The sequence below is a fragment of the Paroedura picta genome, chromosome 7 (genome assembly GCF_049243985.1).
Source record: "Paroedura picta isolate Pp20150507F chromosome 7, Ppicta_v3.0, whole genome shotgun sequence".
Taxonomy (NCBI): Eukaryota; Metazoa; Chordata; class Lepidosauria; order Squamata; family Gekkonidae; genus Paroedura; species Paroedura picta.
Window position 1 is genome coordinate 103,103,448 of NC_135375.1, and position 18,603 is coordinate 103,122,050.

Here is an 18,603-nt window from a genome sequence, read left to right on the forward strand (position 1 = left end):
AACCCCTCCCCACCCTGACGTTGTGCTCCTGAGCCAAAACACTGGGGAGCTTTAGTTCCCTGCTGTTGCTTTAACTGCAAGCCACATTAAGAAAAACACAGGAAGGTCTCAGTTTACTCAAACCAAGAAGAAAAATCCTGTCCTTATAGCATTAAACAATTAAACAACAATAAAGAATGTTTTTAAACAATGTCTTTTTTTGAGTTTACTTTTAGTTTATTTCATTCCAAGGACGTCAGTCCGAACGGTTTTCCAGATAAAATCCATTTTCTATTATCTTTTCTCAGTATGTCCTCTCTTTTTTTTTAAATGCAATAAATCTAAGCAGTGTTTCTTCCACAATCTCAATGCAAGCAGTAATATAAATTGGCCAACAGCTCAAAATAGTATGGAGATCCTGGTCCAAGAAGACATGGTCCCCTTGTCTAAACATTCTTTATTATTGTTTAATTGTTTAATGCTATAAGGATAGACCTTTTCTTCTTGGTTTGTAACTGCAAGCCAGACAAAGGGACTCCCAATCCGACTTTTTTATTATGTGAACCCAATCAGGAACAGCGGTATATAAATTTAAATAATAATAAAAATAAACAACTTGCAGCTTGTTGATTACCTAGCAAAGCCCTTACATTTACGGGACTGGATAAGCTGGTAGCATTGAAGGAGGGGGGCTTTTTATGGGGCCGTGGGGGACGGGCAGGTAAGATTGGCACTACACGTAGCAGGTTTAATGCACAGAAAGCGATTCACCCTCACGAAGCAGACCCTGACGGGATAAGCAAACCCTGACTCACCTGCATTTTTTCAATCATTTCAAACAAGTCCGCTGCCTGCGAAAAGCAAGATTAAAAAGGCATATATATATATATATATCTTCAACTAGGATCAGTTAGCTTAAAAGGATTTGGTTTTTTAACTCAACAACCAGAATACTGTACTTTCATGAGTCCGCCAGCATTTGGATCTGCAGGGCTCTTTTAACAGCGATGCTGCCGCCAGCCCCAGCATCCCATGAGCCACAGTGTTTCAGAAATAGCCTGAGACTATTGCATAAGGTTTAACAATGACTCCAAAAGCCCAGACTCAGAAATAGCACTCGCTCAGCTTATGTCATTTTTATAAATCTCGTGGTCTAGATCAGGGGTAGCCAACCTGTGGCCCTCCAGATGTCCATGGACTACAATTCCCATGAGCCCCTGCCAGCATTTGCTGGCAGGGGCTCATGGGAATTGTAGTCCATGGACATCTGGAGGACCACAGGTTGACTACCCCTGGTCTAGATGCCTTGCACCCTTTATGGGGGCGGGCAGGGGGAGGGACAATAATCAGGGCTGCATTTCTTGTTGAGTTTCTCCACAAAGGCTGAACTGAAGAGCTCCAGGGAGGCGTGGGCAATTTCCCAACTAAAAATACCACAATGGGGGCCACCCCTTCACCTTGCCTGAAATGCTCCTTGGGGGCTCTACTTAACATGCTGGGGGGAATGGACATTCTGCCTTGCATGCGCATTTTTGCAGTAAAGCCAAATAGCCAGGACACTACAGGCTGTGAAAACAGAAGGCTGGAGTCCTTCTGTTCCACACACTGCCGTCCCAATCCGAACGCGGCGTCCCATGTGTGGGAACTGGGGGGGGGGGACCCACAACCAACACATGACCATTAACACAGGAGCCCAAACCCAAATGGTGAAGCCTTGACCTAGGTGAACCGGCCTAACTCAATTAGTTCATCCAAGCCCGGGCTATAGGTGCATGGAATCAGGATTCTGTAAAGATCTCCACCTGAACAGGAAAAATCACAGCTCTATGTGAACCTCCTCTTCTCAACCCAACGGTGTCAGTAGGGCTGCTAACCTCCAGGTGGGGCCGGGAGATCTCCCACTATCAGGACGAAATACGATTCCCCTGGAGAAAACGGGTTTGTTTGTTTATTTATTCATTTATTTTTATTTGATTTTTTTTTATCCCACTCACCCAGTTGCCCGGCTCAGCGTGGTGTACAACAAACAGCACATACAACATACAATCATTTAAAATTTTAAATTAGATTGCAAATTAAAATTAAAACCATTTAAACAATTTAAAAAGAATAACCGCATTCAGGGATACAATATCGGCCTCCGCAGGACAATTTCCAGAGCCTTTCTTATTTTGTCCGAGCCAGGCTATGTTCTATCGCAGGGGTAGTCAAACTGCAGCGCTCCAGATGTCCATGGACTGCAATTCCCATGAGGCTCTTCCAGCGTTTGCTGGCAGGGTCTCATGGGAATTGCAGTCCATGGACATCTGGAGCGCTGCAGTTTGACTACCCCTGTTCTATCATCTTGTAGTGCACATTTTGGTGGGTAGATTCTTTGGCAGGGGTGACCAAACTGTGGCTCTCTAGATGTCCATAGACTACAGTTCCCATGAGACTCTGCCACTGCTGGCAGGAGCTCATGGGAATTGTAGTCCATGTACCCTGTTGAGATCCTGCCCCTCCACAAGGCTTGCCCACTCTAGACTCCGTCCCCAAACATCTAGATACTTCCTAATCCGAAGTTGGCATCCCTAAGCCCATCCGGGGGCAAGGGAACCGACAGCCAACCGATGAAGAGGATGAAATGCAGTCTTCCTCGCCATCCTCCACTCATGTTTCATCACAAAGCGGCTGAGTGATCAGGTTACTGCGTTTTAAGAAATTCTTTCAAGGAGCCTTCACTGCCTCATGCACTCTGCTGGAGGGAAGCCCACACTGGGGATGAAAGATTTGCCTCCTCCTGGCTGGGGATGAAGGACGGGCCTCATCAGCATGCATGGCAAGAGGCAGAAAAGCCATTTGTTGGTCTTTGCGGGAGGGAGCACCGCTCAGGGAAGCAGGCGCCTCGCATGGAAACGGCCTCACGTTTGGTCCTTGGCTGCTCCAGGTCAGATTACCTCATGGCGGGGAGCAGAGCCAAGAAAGACCTCAGCGTGAGATCTTCGAGGGAAGCAGGCAAGACTTGGCATCGCAGGACGGTCTTCTGACTTGGCGTCGTGCGGTTCTGCAGGTTGGCCATTAGTCGCGTTTTGCCTTTGGGGAGAACCGCAGAGGACACCTGGGGGGCCAAGCGACACCTTGGGGATTTTAAAGGCTTGGGCTCCCAACCCAGCCAAACGGCGGGTGTGAGGAAAGGCTTTTCAGAAACAACTAGAACCTAAATGGGCTTGAAATGCCACTGCTCACACACACACACACACACACACACACACACTCACACTGCTTTTCCACAAAGTTATTTCCCCATTTTTCCTCCCTCACAGCTCGGGATGCCAACCTCCAGGTGGGACCTGGGGATCCCCTGGGATTACAGCTCGTCTCCTGACAACAGAGATCAGTTTCCCTGGAGAAAATGGAGGCTTCAGAGGGTGGACTCCGTGACGTTGTACCCCACTGAGGTCCCCTTCCTCCCCCAGTCTCCATCCCCAAATCTCTAGGAGTTTCCCGACCCGGTTTCCTGGCAATCCTACTGCTTCCCCATGTGCTGGTGAAAGCCAGGGGGGACCTTGTAACTCTACTCATAGCAGTGTCACTTCCTGCAGCTGTTGTGTGGCTGTGGGGAGCCGAAGGTGAGTCTTTAAAAACACTGAGGTTCAGTTTGACCCTGATCTTTGGATAGACACAAGCAAGAAGACATGATTTCACGTCACATTCTCCTTGGCTCCACCCACTCCTTATTTTAGAACCAGCGGTGGCCAAACTGCGGCTCTCCAGATGCCCTTGGACTACAATTCCCATCAGCCCCTGCAGGAGCTCATGGGAATTGTAGTCCATGGACAGCTGGAGAGCCACAGTTTGGCCACCCCTGTTTTAGATGACCCCCAATCCAGTTAGACCAACAGAGGGTATTGGGGAGGGGTGGGACTAGTTTAATTGTGTTTTTATTATTGTAAAGTTTAAACCACCCTGAGTCCATTTGCAGGGAGCTATAGAAAATAAATAATATACTTTCAAGCAAGCCCAGCACTTAGAATGCAGCATAACCATCTCTGGCCCATTGGGAAGACATTCTCAGAAGAAACACGCACATCCGAGCCTGCTGTGTTTACACACATCCACAGAAGAATTATGACAACAACAACAATAATGTACTTTCATGTAAGCACACCACATGGAATGCAGCATAACCTCCTCCGGCCCATTGGTACGACATTCTCAGAGGAAACACGCACGTCTGAGCCTGCTGTGTGTACACACCTACACAAAACAACCAGCCACGATTCCTCCGGTTCAAGCACACATTGCCGGTCGCAATCTGGTTGTGAACTTGCCATAACCGCATTCCGTTTACCAGAGAGGCATGCCCAGAATCTGGTGGGCCTTACCTTGTTTGGAACCGCTGAGTGGAGGGCAGCCGGACAGTCCTGGACAGGTGTGTCTAGAAGGTCACGAATGCAGTGTTCTGACTTCCTGCATGAAAGGGAGGCTGTCCCAATTAGGCCCCGGAGCTTAATACACCCCAGAAGTACCTGGTCTGTCCCCTTTCCATTCACAAGACCCTCCCAGTTGCTGACACCTTCCCCCGCCCTATAAGAAGAACTAGTACAGTTGCATTTCTCCAGACTCCAAAATATCTCTTTTTACCATTGGTGGAGAGCATTTCCTCTTCCTTTCCTGCTGGTACAATGAAGGCCCAGAGAGAACTGGGTGCCGTGTCTTTCTGTGATTGCATTGTGCAGGGGGTTGGACTAGATGACCCTGGAGATCCCTTTCAACTCTTTCTATTCTACGAAAAGGAGCTCTGCGGGAAGGATCAGGCCAACATGCTGCCGCTTGATTCCAGATCATAAGATCTGCCGATGGAAAGCGTTTCTATTTGCAGAACAGATTGCCCCTGCTTTCCCTTCATATACCCAGTGGACACCCTGAACAAGGCCAGCCAAGGTTTTCTGGATCTCTATGTGAACTCTGCTGTAGGCACCCTTTCAACAGAGAGAACAGAGAAGGGCAGGGCGGAAAGGCAAAGTATACATTTTGAAAAATAAATAAATTAAAGTCTAGAATGGACTTTACATACCGGGCATTGAAAACAAACAATTAAAAAACAAAACAAAAATAGTTTAATTCTACAAAAAGCCCTCCAGAATCAACAGATACGGAGACACTATCAGTAATGCCAAGCTGGCTTTCATGCCAACAGAGGAGACTCCTCTTGCATTTTGGTGCCCCTTAAAATCCAGCACCTTAGGTCATTACTTAGGTTTGTCTACTCTAAAGCTTTCTCAACCAGGGCTTCATGAACCATATTCTTCCCAACCATCTACACAATCACACCACTTCTGGGGTTTCTTGAAGCCTGAGAAATGTTTTAGGGGTTGCCGTGGGAAGTATAGTCATACACACACTCAGATGAATTCAACTGCTGGGAGTGTGTGTTGCAGTTTAATTTTTCAAGTACACTAGAAAAAGAGGGGAGAGGGGAAAAAAACCAACCTTGGAGGCGGCTGACACCAAAGTAATACTATTTTGATCTACATGCCAATCCAATCTCCAATAGCCAATCAGAAGCCCAGATGGGCAATAGCCCCACGTGGGTCCACCCACCTTCTGAAAACAATTGGCATGTGTCAGATAAGGTATCAGCTGGCTTCCTAATGGGTACTACACTGGGGAGCCCTGACCTGATATTTCTTAAAGCCAATGTTGTAAATACCCCCTGAGCAATCCCATCAAGAAATAGTAAGTTACAGTTCCCTCTGCACAAAGCCCATGTCCAATAGCTAGCAAGTGACCTGGGACTTAAACACTGTTTACCAAAACAATCATACGAAGTCATGTAATGCATGACTTGCCATTCAGGGGACATTCCTTGTGACTGGGTCCCTCCCAGGCATTCCTCGCAGTGCATTTTGGGAGGGGCTTCATCCATACCCTGCCTGCATTAAATACCAGCAGTTTGTAAAGGAAGAGCAGTTTACAATCCACATCTTTGTCCTTTTCTGCACACACAGCTAACTACAGATTTTCCCAGTAGTCAAACCTTGACATTTTACTTTGAATTTGGTGACTCCCTTTATGCATTATTGATTTTCTTTCAGTGTATTTTGCAGATGTAACCCCCCAAAAAACAGTTTCCTTAATTCAGGTGGAAATGTCACTTGGGACATATAGGGGGTGGCATTCAATGCCCCCCCCACTCCCTGGTCCTTAGGAGGGGGAATACCAGAGAATAATCAGGAGACGGGAGTTTGTGATATTCTAATCGGGAAGAGTTCTCCCTGCAGGATCAGCTCCTTTTTGGGCTCTGTTAGGCAGTCCAGTTTGAACTGGGCTTCCCAGGAAAGCACACTGAGCCACTGGGGAAAGATACAAGTTTAGCAATTAAATCATATGTTGCAGAACTTATCCTGCTTGTTAAAAAACACAAAGCTTCATGTGGAAGCACCGAGGAAGGCGGAAGGAACCTATGGGAAGGAATGACCTCAATATGGGCAGTGGAGGAGTGGGTTCTAAGGAGCAAAAATCCAACTGGATCTAGGCTTTTGAATTACCTTCAGATTGAGAGTGAAGGAAAGGAAGGAGCTGCCATAAAACCACGCTCAGAAAACCTGGGGAGTCAGTGATGGGAATGCAGAATGAACACTGAAAGGAGAAAGATGAATGCAGAATGAAATATAAAACCCTATGGATGTACACGGTGAAAGCGAAATGAAATGCAGAACAGAAATAAAACCCATGGGACATGAATGGTGAAAGTGTGGGGAAACACCAGTGAATAAAAGACCAATGTTTCCCACCAAAGATAATGCAATGGGGGAAGTGAGAGGCAGCAAATACCCATTATGGCTCTAAGGAAAAGAGCCTTGTTTAGTGGGTTTCCTGGAATATCTTCCAGAAGAAACCGGCAGAGAGGATTGATCATAGTTCATTCACAGAAGTTAGTCATTTCCCTGCTAGACAAATTACACAGCTCACAGCAGCCATAAAGCATCGGGGAAAGGGAATAAAAACCATTGAACTGCTAACAAGAAGGTAGGAAAGCTAATCAGAGGACGATCTTACAAGCAGGATTCCCACCTCTGAGTTTGGAAATTCCTGGTGATTTGTGGGTAGAGACTGGGGAGGGTGGGGTTTGGGGAGGGGAGGACTTCAGTAAGATATAATGCCAGAGTCCACCCTCCAAAGTAACCATATTCTACATGGAAACTAGTGCCTAGCCTGCACACAATAGATAATGCACTTTCAATGCTCTTTAGAAGTAGCTTTTCCTGTTCCGCACAGAAAAATTCAGCTGCCAAAGCACATTGAAAGTGCATTATCCTATGTGTGCAGAATGGGCCCAGGTTTGCCAATGTCCAAATGGTGGCTGGAGCTCTCCTGGGATCACACCTGATCTCCAGACTAAAGAGATCAGTTCACATGGGGGGGGGGGGAATGGCCATTTTGGAATTATACCTAATGGAAGTCCCTCCCCTGCAGAAATCCCATCCTCCTCAGGCTCTGTACTTCCTTCCATGTATCTAGAATAGCTAACTTTGGGTTTTAAAAAAGTGCTAGCCCCTGAGAACAGGCAAGGTGAGTTAGCATACAGAGAATTTGTGGAAAGATAATAAAAATTGGAATTGGTATAGCTCTGAAAATTCCCAGTTCTTCAAACCACCCTTCACGGGATTACATGACAGATTGTAGTTTTACTGGTTAAACCAATGCAGCAACGGTCTCTTGGCAATCTTACAATCAATAATAAAAGAAATACACAATGTTTCCAGGGCACGAAGCATCCAAACCACTTAACATGTGTTATATAAGGTTTTATTTCCTTGCCGATGGCTGGCCAAGGCAGAACATGTGGGTGCGACCAAGTTTCGTCCTGGCTGACTTGCTTGTTAGCCATGATGGAGGCACTTCCTCTTCCCAGGGATCCTGGGAAACGTAGTTCAGGATGGGAGATTGCGAGGAATCGGTGAAAGAGGATGCTCAGTACTTTGCCGAAACTACAGTTCCCAGAATTACTAGGCTGGCTCCTAAGCACCACTGCATTTGCAGGAGAGAATTTGCTAGTGATGTCAGATCCTGGTTGAGAAACTCCTGGAGATTTGAGGATGGAGCTTGGGGAAGACAGGGGTCTCAGTGGGGTACAATGCCACAGAGTTCACCCTCCAAAATATCCATTTTCATCAAGAGAGCTGATTTCTGTAGTCTGAACAGGAACTGTAATTCCAGGGGGTCCCTAGGTCGCACCCGGAAGCTGCAATCCCTAGAATTTGCCCCCTTCCCCCTTCCAGATGCTCTCTTCAAGAATGGAGGGGGGGGTGTTTTCCCAGTGATGTCTGGGTAGCAGCATGGGAGTCTGCAAGAGTGGAGCAAGCCAGCAGAAGATCCTCCGGCCCTTAGCACCCCCAAAACAGAATCCCTGACAAGTGGGTGGCATTTTTATGGATCTGGTTTGGCATGTGTCCTGTTTCTGTCTGAGATTTTTACTAGGGAGCGGGTTCCCGACTGGCACCTCATGCTCTGAGCCACAATTCGGCACAATTCCTTTCACGCGCAAGATACCCTCGTAACTGAACACCTAACTCCCATGAGATGCAACCAGCATCCTCCTTTTAACTTGCTTAGAATGGATTCTTGTTCTTGCCATCTCCATATTGTGGGCTCGCCTCTCTTCAGAGTCACAACTGCAGACCCAGAGAGTCGACGGCTTTTGGCTGTTCTACCCCGAAAGCCAATGCCTTGCTTTAAAGGGGCAATTCCATCATCCCTCCCAGCCCCAAACCAGGTCGGGTATAAAAGGCAACAGGAAGAAGGCAAAGGGGAGGAGAGAAAAGAGAAAGCTCTGAATGTTTACTTGTTGCATTTTGGAAGGGGAGACCACTCTATGAGAACCAATCTGGCATACTCCCCAAGCCAGCCTAAAAAGCTTGGGAAAGCCCTCACTGCCCTGCAGGAAGAGGGGGAGAGTCGCCCCCATTCCCAGAAGGCCTGTAGAAAATCCACATTCCCTAGGAACTATTTGCAAACCAGTCATGCTGCAGGAGGGACATGCAACAGAGAGACGCAGAGCTAGTGCAGATACATACCTGCCATAGGCTCCAAAGCTGAAACTATGCTTCTGGGAATACATCCTCTACCGGCTGTAGCTTCTCCTCTCGGGCTTCTGTAAACAGGCTGGGTAGAAGCGGAGATGTCCCGCCAGCTCTGTCCGCACCTCCCCAGTTTCCCCACCCCATATCTTAACCTGCGTCTTCCTTCGCTTTCCCAAGACACGCTTCAAATGAGAAAAAGAGCAACCGCTCAGTCAGGGCTTGGCCTACACTGCGCGAGGCCAGGAAACTCCTGGGGAGACACCACAGGATACAGGAATGCCAGAGAACAGCCGAGGAAGAGGGCAGGAGAGAGTCTTGCGGAGAGGAATGAATCAGGCAGATATAAAAAGAAAGCCAAAAGAGAAGGGCGAGAAAAACTGGAAAGAGAGCATCCCCTCAATGGGGGGAATCTGGGTCTTGGACCCATTGCGGGATGATAATTTGTGCAGTGGCATCAGCAGACAGGCTGCTTGACAGAACTGCAAGCTAGACAGGCAAGTCCTGACCCCAAGGAGCTTACAATCGCCATATCGATAATGAGGAAGGCAGCAAAGGGACGGAGGGATGAAAGAATACAAGGGTGCCGGGAAATCAGAACATGAGCTCAGCTGTTCTGGGTGCAGGAGATCGGTTTCAACTAGAGATGAGGATTTAGAGATCCTCAGTCCTAGAGAGAGGATGTCCTCACACCTTGAGAGAGGATGAAATTAAAGATTTTTTCCAGTCAGTTCCTGCCAACACCATGCTTTCTTGGGCCACAGGGTTGCTGGGTACCTCCTGGCAACCAGTAGGGGGCGACGGGAACATACCGAGAGTGGGAGGGAGGCCCAGCAGGCATTGCAGTGGCATGTCTACATCACTTCCCACGTGACCTGGAAGTGACATCATCACGCAGCAATGTTGGGGCAACGGTTTGGCATTTGGGCAAAAACTCTATAGTTAATTTGGTTGCTATTTCTGTGAGAGTGTACAAGCCAGCATGCCTGGACATTTCAGGACACTATACCACTCAAAGACCACTTACATACTGGGAACTTCACTGCCCCAGCTCCCATGCAGGGGCACAAAACGGGGGCGGATGAAGCGCACCGGGCCAAATGCTCCCCCATGTAGGTACAGGAAGAGATGGGGCAAGCTGTCACAACTAAAACTCCAGCCTGCAGCCCGGCATGAAACCTCCAGTGCGTAAACAGTCTAAGTGTGTACAATTTCCTTGAACGAGAGGCCTCACTTTGTCTTCACCTGTAAGCTGCTCTCTGAATCCTCCTCTCTCTGGCTTTGTCCTCTCACTCTCTTCACGTGGCCTTCCATAGAGACACATGTCTCTGCGGGTCTCTCCTGTACATTCAGTGCCCTTGTACTCCCATGCACACAAGCTGGCCATTTGCTACAGAGAAAGTACTCTTTAGATTAGACTCCTCTTTCTCTTCTTTTGGCTGCAACCTGAATGTGGACTGGATCTACTTGAATAACACTTATGTTTACTATTTCTGCAATATACTTCTTGGGAGATTATTTACTACGTTCAGCAGCATGCTTCTGTGACTGGACAAAACGCTGCTATATTAGCCACATATCCCAATGCCATCACTGCAGGTATTCTCCCCCCACAATGGGAGACTTGCTAAACCTACAGAGTGATCAGGCACCCCTGGAAGGCCTCCAAATAAAGACATGGGGAGCAAAAGCCTTTGCCCACAATCTTTCCCCACCTCCAGCAAGGACAGGATAATCTATTTTGCCATCAATTGATATATTTTCCATAAATTTACAATAATAGAATCATAGAATAATACAGTTGGAAAGGAACTCCTGGGTCATCTAATCCAACCCCCTGCACTATGCAGGATACTCACATCCCAATCGATCATCTACTGTAACCTGCCACCCCCTTGAGCCTTCACAGAATCAGCCTCTCCATCAGATGGCTATCCAGCCTCTGTTTACAAAAGATGGAGAACCCACCACCTCCCGAGGAAGCCTGTTCCACTGAGAAACTGCTCTAACTCTCAGGAACTTCTTCCAGATGTTTAGACGGAATTTCTTTTGAATTAATTTAATCCCATTGGTTCTGGTCCGTCCCTCCGGGGCAAGAGAGAACTATGCTCCATCCTATATGGCAGCCTTTTAAATACTTGAAGATGGTTATCAGATCCCCTCGCAGTTGTCTCCTCTCCAGGCTAAACAGACCAAGCTCCCCCAACCTTTCTTCATACGTCTTGGTCTCCAAATCTCTCACCATCTTTGTTGCCCTCCTCTGGACATGCTCCAGTTTGTCTACATCCCTCTTCAACTGGGGTGCCAAAAACTGAACACAATACTCCAAGTGAGGCCGAACCAGAGCAGAATAAAGCGATACCATCACCTCCTGTGATCTGGACATGATACTCCGTTTGATACAGCCCAAAATTCCATTTGCCTTTTTAGCCACCGATCATTTTACAATGATCCTTAAAATGATCTAAGTTAACTCTCAGGAAGAAGGAGTCTCAAAGTGACTTACAACCACCTTCCCTTCCTCTCCCTACAACAAAGCTGATGCCCTCAGATGCGTCCATACTCGAGAGGAGAGGAAGGGAGCCTGGGGGCAAAGTCTCAGCTAGCTGCTGTCAGCCTAACTCATTATATATTTGCTCATGACTCCCCTATGGAGGCACTTTTATTGACTCCAAAAGGTGGCCCATGCAATTCAATCTCAAACGAATACAAACACATCCAGATGGTTGCTTTTCCCGTTTCTCTCTGGAATCTGTTAAGCATTTTCATTATGCAGTATGCTAATTTGTTCTCACACGCTGCCTGTTAAGTCTGAACTGATTATTTCCATTCCGTGGCATTGTCTCTGAGGCAGTGTCTGTGCACACGAAAGCTCATACCTTGAATAAAGCTTCATTGATCTTAAAGGTGACCCCGGACTCAAAATTTTCTCTCCCTACCATAGTCACCTTGCAAGGATTGGGGAATCAAACTTGGTTTTCCTGATTTGACTCTGTTGCACTTAACTGCTACACCACAAAGAAGGAATTTTTTTTAGCCCCAGTTTGGCTGCTTGGCAACAAAAGTACCTTTGGGATGACTTTTTCCTTCCGCTAGAGACATAGTTGTGAGTGTCCTGCATTGTACCGGGGGTTGGACTAGATGATCCTGGAGATCCCTTCCAAATTGCCTATCTGGACTTGTTCTAATGTGATTTTACTTTTAGTTCTCCGGGAGTGGGGAAAGGGTTGGATAAGCCTCTCTGAGTTCCAGCTGCAATTAATGTATAATGCATAATTACTCCTTTTGTTCCTCCCATTTAATCAAAGAGTGTCTTGAATACCTGTGCAGGGGAAAAACCATCACAAGCTGGATCCAACCAGCCTTTCTGCTGGTGAAAAACAGGGGTCCTGTTGAACCACCAAAAATGCCTAGGCCGGTGATCATGGGATCTGTATGGAGCTATAAGAAACAAAGGCAGAAGATACTGAGGAAGGTCCTTCACAGCTAAGTTGGCCAACCTTCTTTTGGACCTTGCCATCTTCTTGGAATCACAACTGGCTTCCACACAACAGGGTACAACAGTACTCTGAAGGAAAAGGTACTTTTGGAGGTGCACTTTTAGAACATAATACCCGTTGAGGTCTCTCTGCTCTCCAAACCCAACCCTCCCCAGGCTCCTCCCCCCTCAAAACTCCAGAAATTTCCCAACTTGGAGTTGGTCACCCTGCCCTCAACCTCAGGGTACAAAAACCCTGATTTGCCTGGTCCAAACAGTTCTCCTGCCAAGATGTTGCCAGGGTTGGTTTGGAAGTAAAGTAAAATCTCAGAATCAAGCTAACATGGGTCAAGAAGGGAGGGGGATGCTTCCCTAGGAAAAGCCTTAAATTGATGAAGCTCCTGAGGAAAAATATGAATTTTGGCTCAAAGCCAAAGTCAGATGAAATGTCAATGCCCCTGAGTTGAGTTGGAACCCAAGGTTTGTCCAAAACAGGATGCCTCGGAAATATGTTGCTTACTGGAAACAAAGAGATGCCCAAGAGGGAAGACTGACTGCTGTGGTCTGAAAGACATTTCTTCACAAGTCTGCAGTCCTCAGAAGCAAAATATTTTAAGAATGTCTCTTGTAAGCTAGGATTAGTGCATTACTGCTCACACTGATCTCAGTCCCAAGTCCTGCGGGAGGAAGACCTAGAAGTAAATTTGCTAATTTCATCTGCTACATTTATTTCATCTGCTACACAAGATGTCATAGTCCCATTGTATACGGCACTGGTCAGACCACACCTGGAGTACTGTGTGCAGTTCTGGAGGCCTCACTTCAAGAAGGACGTAGATAAAATTGAAAGGGTACAGAGGAGAGCGACGAAGATGATCTGGAGCCAAGGGACCAAGCCCTATGAAGATAGGTTGAGGGACTTGGGAATGTTCAGCCTGGAGAAAAGGAGGTTGAGAGGGGACATGATAGCCCTCTTTAAGTATTTGAAAGGTTGTCATTTGGAGGAGGGCAGGATGCGGTTCCCATTGGCTGCAGAGGAAAGGACACGCAATAATGGGTTTAAACTACAAGTACAATGATATAGGCTAGATATCAGGGGGGGGGGGGAAATTCACAGTCAGAGTAGTTCAGCAGTGGAATAGGCTGCCTAAGGAGGTGGTGAGCTCCCCCTCACTGGCAGTCTTCAAGCAAAGGTTGGATACACACTTTTCTTGGATGATTTAGGGTGCTTTGGGCTGATCCTGCGTTTAGCAGGGGGTTGGACTAGATGGCCTGTATGGCCCCTTCCAACTCTATGATTCTTTGATTCTATGATTCCATACCCCATCTTTCTCCCGCCTTTTAAGCCAGGTACATTTTTAAAAATACAGTATTCTTGACTTATTCGAAGGAATTAGCTTCCCATCCCTCTACTAAGATTCAGCACCGCATAAAATCTGAACAGAGCCAGGTGTATGAAACAGAACACAGGAAGCAAAGAACTTCTGACCTTGAGTTTTACAGTCCAAAAATCCTAGATTTGGTAAGCAAACCAGTTCCTAAACAGTAAAACAAAACAAAACAAAAAATACCTTTGTCCTGATCTGGATAGGCCAGGCTTGCTTGATCTAGTCAAATCTTGGAAACTAAGCTCTTAACCACCACACCATACTGAAGCTGCTTATACATTTCAGAATCCTTTTTATCAGTGGGATAACCACGCTGACGCTCCTCCTGGAGGAAAAATCCTCCTTTAATATAATCTTTATAAACTGTTGTTCGTGATAGCAGGCCTGCCAATTTAAAGGCATTTTAACAATCTCCTCTGGTGTATAATCTTCTCCTCAGGCTTTATTCCCAGACTGTTGTGTAACAACAATAATTTATCTCCTCAGGAGTAATCAGCGCCTGTGAAGACATCGATGACAACGCTAGAAATGCCAGCAAAACAAGAAAGCAACTTGAGTTAGGGCTGCAAGCCAACCGCCAGCCATGGGTGGGGGTCCCTGGAGGCTGTGCCGTGGGAAGGAGGCATGTCACACGATGGCGTGATGTCACTTCCAGGTTTTCTCCGGAAGTGATGTAAAAGCCATTGCACTAACAGCTATTTGCTTGTTTGGTTTAAACAGTGTAACTGTAACTGTGTGGTAAGCGGCAGAATTGCTGTCTGAATCTGTCTGCCCATGAGGCTGGGAGTTCGATCCCAGCAGCTGGCTCAAGGTTGACTCAGCCTTCCATCCTTCTGAGGTCGGTAAAATAAGTACCCAGCTTGCTGGGGGGTAAACAGTAATGACTGGGGAAGGCACTGGCAAACCACCCCGTATTGAGTCTGCCAAGAAAACGCTGGAGGGCATCACCCCAAGGGTCAGACATGACTCGGTGCTTGCACAGGGGATACCTTTACCTTTAACTGTGTGTTACCAAGTTTGCCTCTCCCGTAGATTTCTGGCTGTTGTTATTGTTTACATTCTATTACATTACATTTGTCACTTGCCCTTTCTCTACAGACTAATGGTGTGTGACACCAAACAACATATGGCAGATAAAAATACAGGAAAAAATAGAATAATATTTGTTGTTATGTGCGAAGTCATGTCCGACCCATCGCGACCCCATGGACAATGATCCTCCAGGCCTTCCTGTCCTCTACCATTCCCCGGAGTCCATTTAAGTTTGCACCTACTGCTTCAGTGACTCCATCCAGCCACCTCATTCTCTGTCGTCCCCTTCTTCTTTTGCCCTCGATCGCTCCCAGCATTAGGCTCTTCTCCAGGCAGTCCTTCCTTCTCATGAGGTGGCCAAAGTATTTGAGTTTCATCTTCAGGATCTGGCCTTCTAAAGAGCAGTCAGGGTTGATCTCCTCTAGGACTGACCGGTTTGTTCGCCTTGCAGTCCAAGGGACTCGCAAGAGTCTTCTCCAGCACCAGAGTTCAAAAGCCTCAATTCTTTGACGCTCGGCCTTCTTTATGGTCCAACTTTCGCAGCCATACATTGCAACTGGGAATACCATAGCCTTGACTAAACGCACTTTTGTTGGCAGGGTGATGTCTCTGCTTTTTAGGATGCTGTCTAGATTTGCCATAGCTTTCCTCCCCAGGAGCAAGCGTCTTTTAATTTCTTTGCTGCAGTCCCCATCTGCAGTGATCTTGGAGCCCAGGAAAATAAAATCTGTCACTATCTCCATTTCTTCCCCATCTATTTGCCATGAATTGAGAGGGCCGGATGCCATGATCTTTGTTTTCTTGATGTTCAGTTTCAAGCCAACTTTTGCACTCTCCTCCTTCACCCGCATCAACAGGCTCTTTAGTTCCTCTTCACTTTCTGCCATTAGAGTGGTATCATCTGCATATCTGAGGTTGTTGATATTTCTCCCTGCAATATTGATCCCAATTTGTGACTCCTCTAATCCCGCATTTCTCATGATGTGCTCTGCATACAAGTTAAATAGGCAAGGCGACAGTATACAGCCTTGCCGAACTTTCTCAATTTTGAACCAGTCAGTGATTCCATGTTCAGTTCTCACTGTTGCTTCTTGACCTGCATATAAATTTCTCAAGAGACAAATAAGATGCTCTGGTATTCCCATCTCTTTAAGAACTTGCCACAATTTGTTGTGCTCCACACAATCAAAGGCTTTAGCATAGTCAATGAAGCAGAAGTAGACATTCTTCTGGTACTCCCTAGCTTTCTCCATGATCCAGCGTATGTTGGCAATTTGATCTCTAGTTCCTCTGCCTCTTCGAAATCCTGCCTGTACTTCTGGAAGTTCTCGGTCCACATATTGCTGGAGCCTAGCTTGTAGGATTTTGAGCATAACTTTGCTAGCATGAGAAATTAGTGCAATGGTGCGGTAGTTTGAACATTCTTTGGCATTGCCCTTCTTTGGGATTGGAATGTAAACTGACCTTTTCCAATCCTGTGGCCATTGTTGAGTTTTCCAAATTTGCTGGCATATTGAGTGTAGCACTTTTACTGCATCGTCTTTTAAGATTTTGAATAGTTCAACTGGAATGCTGTCACCACCACTAGCTTTATTGTTGCTCAGACTTCCTAAGGCCCATTTGACTTCATATTCCAGGATGTCTGGCTCCAGGTCAGTAACTACCCCACTGTGGTCATCAGGGATGTTAAGCTCGCTCTTGTATAGTTGTTCTGTATAATTTTGCCACCTTTGTTTAATCTCTTCTGCTTCTGTGAGGTCCCTACCATTTTGGTCCCTTATCATTCCCAACTTTGCATGAAACGTTCTCTTCATATCTCCAATTTTCTTGAAAAGATCTCTGGTCCTCCCCATTCTATTGTTTTCTTCTATTTGTTTGCACTGTTCATTTAAGAAGGCATTCTTATCTCTTCTAGCTTTTCTCTGGAATTCTGCATTCAATTGGGTGTATCTTTCTCTTTCTCCCTTGCCTCTCACTTCCCTTCTCTCCTTAGCTATTTGTAAAGCTTCCTCAGACAGCCATTTTGATTTCTTGCATTTCTTTTTCTTTGGGATGGTTTTAGTTGCTACCTCTTGTACAATGTTGCGGACCTCAGTCCATAGTTCTTCAGGCACTCTGTCTATCAGATCTAATTCCTTGAATCTATTTGTCACCTCTACTGTGTATTCGTCGGGGATATGATTTAGTTCATACCTGAGTGGCCTAGTGCTTTTCCCTACTTTCTTCAATTTAAGCCTAAATTTTGCAACAAGAAGCTCATGATCTGAACCACAATCAGCTCCTGGTCTTGTTTTTATTGACTGGATAGAACTTTTCCATCTTTGGCTGCAGAGCACATAGTCAATCTGATTTCTGTGTTGACTGTCTGGTGATGTCCATGTGTAGAGTTGTCTCTTGGGTTGTTGGAAAAGAGTGTTTGCTATGACCATTGTATTCTCTTGACAAAATTCTACCAGCCTGTGCCCTGCTTCATTTTGTACTCCAAGGCCAAACTTGCCTGTTATCCCGGTTATCTTTTGGCTTCCTACTTTAGCATTCCAATCCCCCATGATGATAAGCACATCATTTTTTGACGTTGCTTCTAGAAGGTGTTGTAGGGCTTCATAGAACTGATCAACTTCATCCTCTTCGGCAGCAGTGGTTGGGGCATAGACCTGGATCACTGTGATGTTGAATGGTTTGCCTTGGATTCGAACTGAGATCATTCTGTCATTTTGGGGATTGTATCCCAAGACTGCTTTTCCTACTCTCTTATTGATTATGAAGGCTACTCCATTTCTTCTGCGAGATTCTTGTCCACAGTAGTATACCTGATGGTCATCTGAATTAAATTCACCCATTCCTGTCCATTTTAGTTCACTGATTCCTAAAATGTCGATGTTCAGTCTTGTCATTTCTTGTTTGACCACGTCCAGATTGCCTTGATTCATGGATCTGACGTTCCAGGTTCCTATGGAATAAAAATCTTTACAGCATCGGACTGTCTTTTCGCCACCAGTTACTTCCACAACTGAGCGTCCTTTCGGCTTTGGCCCAGTCGCTTCATTCATTCTGGCGCTACTCGTACTAGCCGTCTGCTCATCCCCAGTAGCATATTGGACACCTTCCGACCTGAGGGGCTCATCTTCCAGCGTCATATCGTTATGCCTATTGGAACTGTCCATAGAGTTTTCATGGCAAAGATACTGGAGTGGTTTGCCATTTCCTTCTCCAGTGGATCACCTTTTGTCAGAGCTCTCAGCTATGACCTGTCCGTCTTGGGTGGCCCTGCACGGTATAGCTCATAGCTTCACTGAACTACGCAAGCCCCCTTGCCACAACAAGGCAGCGATCCTTGAAGGGGGAGAATAATATAGCCTACAATAAATATTTAAAATCTTAGCCGCTAAAACAGCCCTGCCCTTCAGTGTCTACTCTTTCAGTGGCAGCAGGGGGAGAGGGCAGAGAGATTTTATCAGCCCCAGGTGGCATGAATGGGGCTTCCAGAGGGAGGCCAATTTTGTTCACTGATGCTTAATGGGCCTCACCCAGAAGCCTGGCGGAACAGGTGCGTTTTACAAGCCCATTTTTCAAGCTAGGATCCCCTCCTCATAAACATAGGTCAGGCTTTCTCAGCCAGGCTTTCATGAAACCCCGGGTTTTCTTACCAGCCCTGGAAGGGTTT

General features: G+C 46.5%; 1 protein-coding gene across 8 annotated transcripts in view; it reads right to left on the reverse strand.

Moving 5' to 3' along the window:
* LOC143841483 (rap1 GTPase-activating protein 1-like) overlaps positions 1 to 18,603 on the reverse strand; it is a 70,552-nt gene that overhangs the window by 42,362 nt on the left and 9,587 nt on the right. For 3 of the 8 annotated variants that reach the window (XR_013232700.1, XM_077345849.1, XM_077345850.1), the window contains exons 1-3: positions 9,039 to 9,190; positions 4,344 to 4,428; positions 795 to 830 (exon numbers count right to left, since the gene is read on the reverse strand). Coding sequence is in view for 7 of the 8 variants with exons in the window: in XM_077345849.1 (XP_077201964.1) it covers positions 795 to 830; positions 4,344 to 4,428; positions 9,039 to 9,082 (165 nt within the window). In the remaining variant the exon portion in view is untranslated. Of the gene's footprint in view, positions 1 to 794; positions 831 to 4,343; positions 4,429 to 9,038; positions 9,191 to 18,603 lie in introns of those variants that run through there. The other 5 variants (XM_077345843.1, XM_077345846.1, XM_077345844.1 and 2 more) reach the window with 3 other exon arrangements.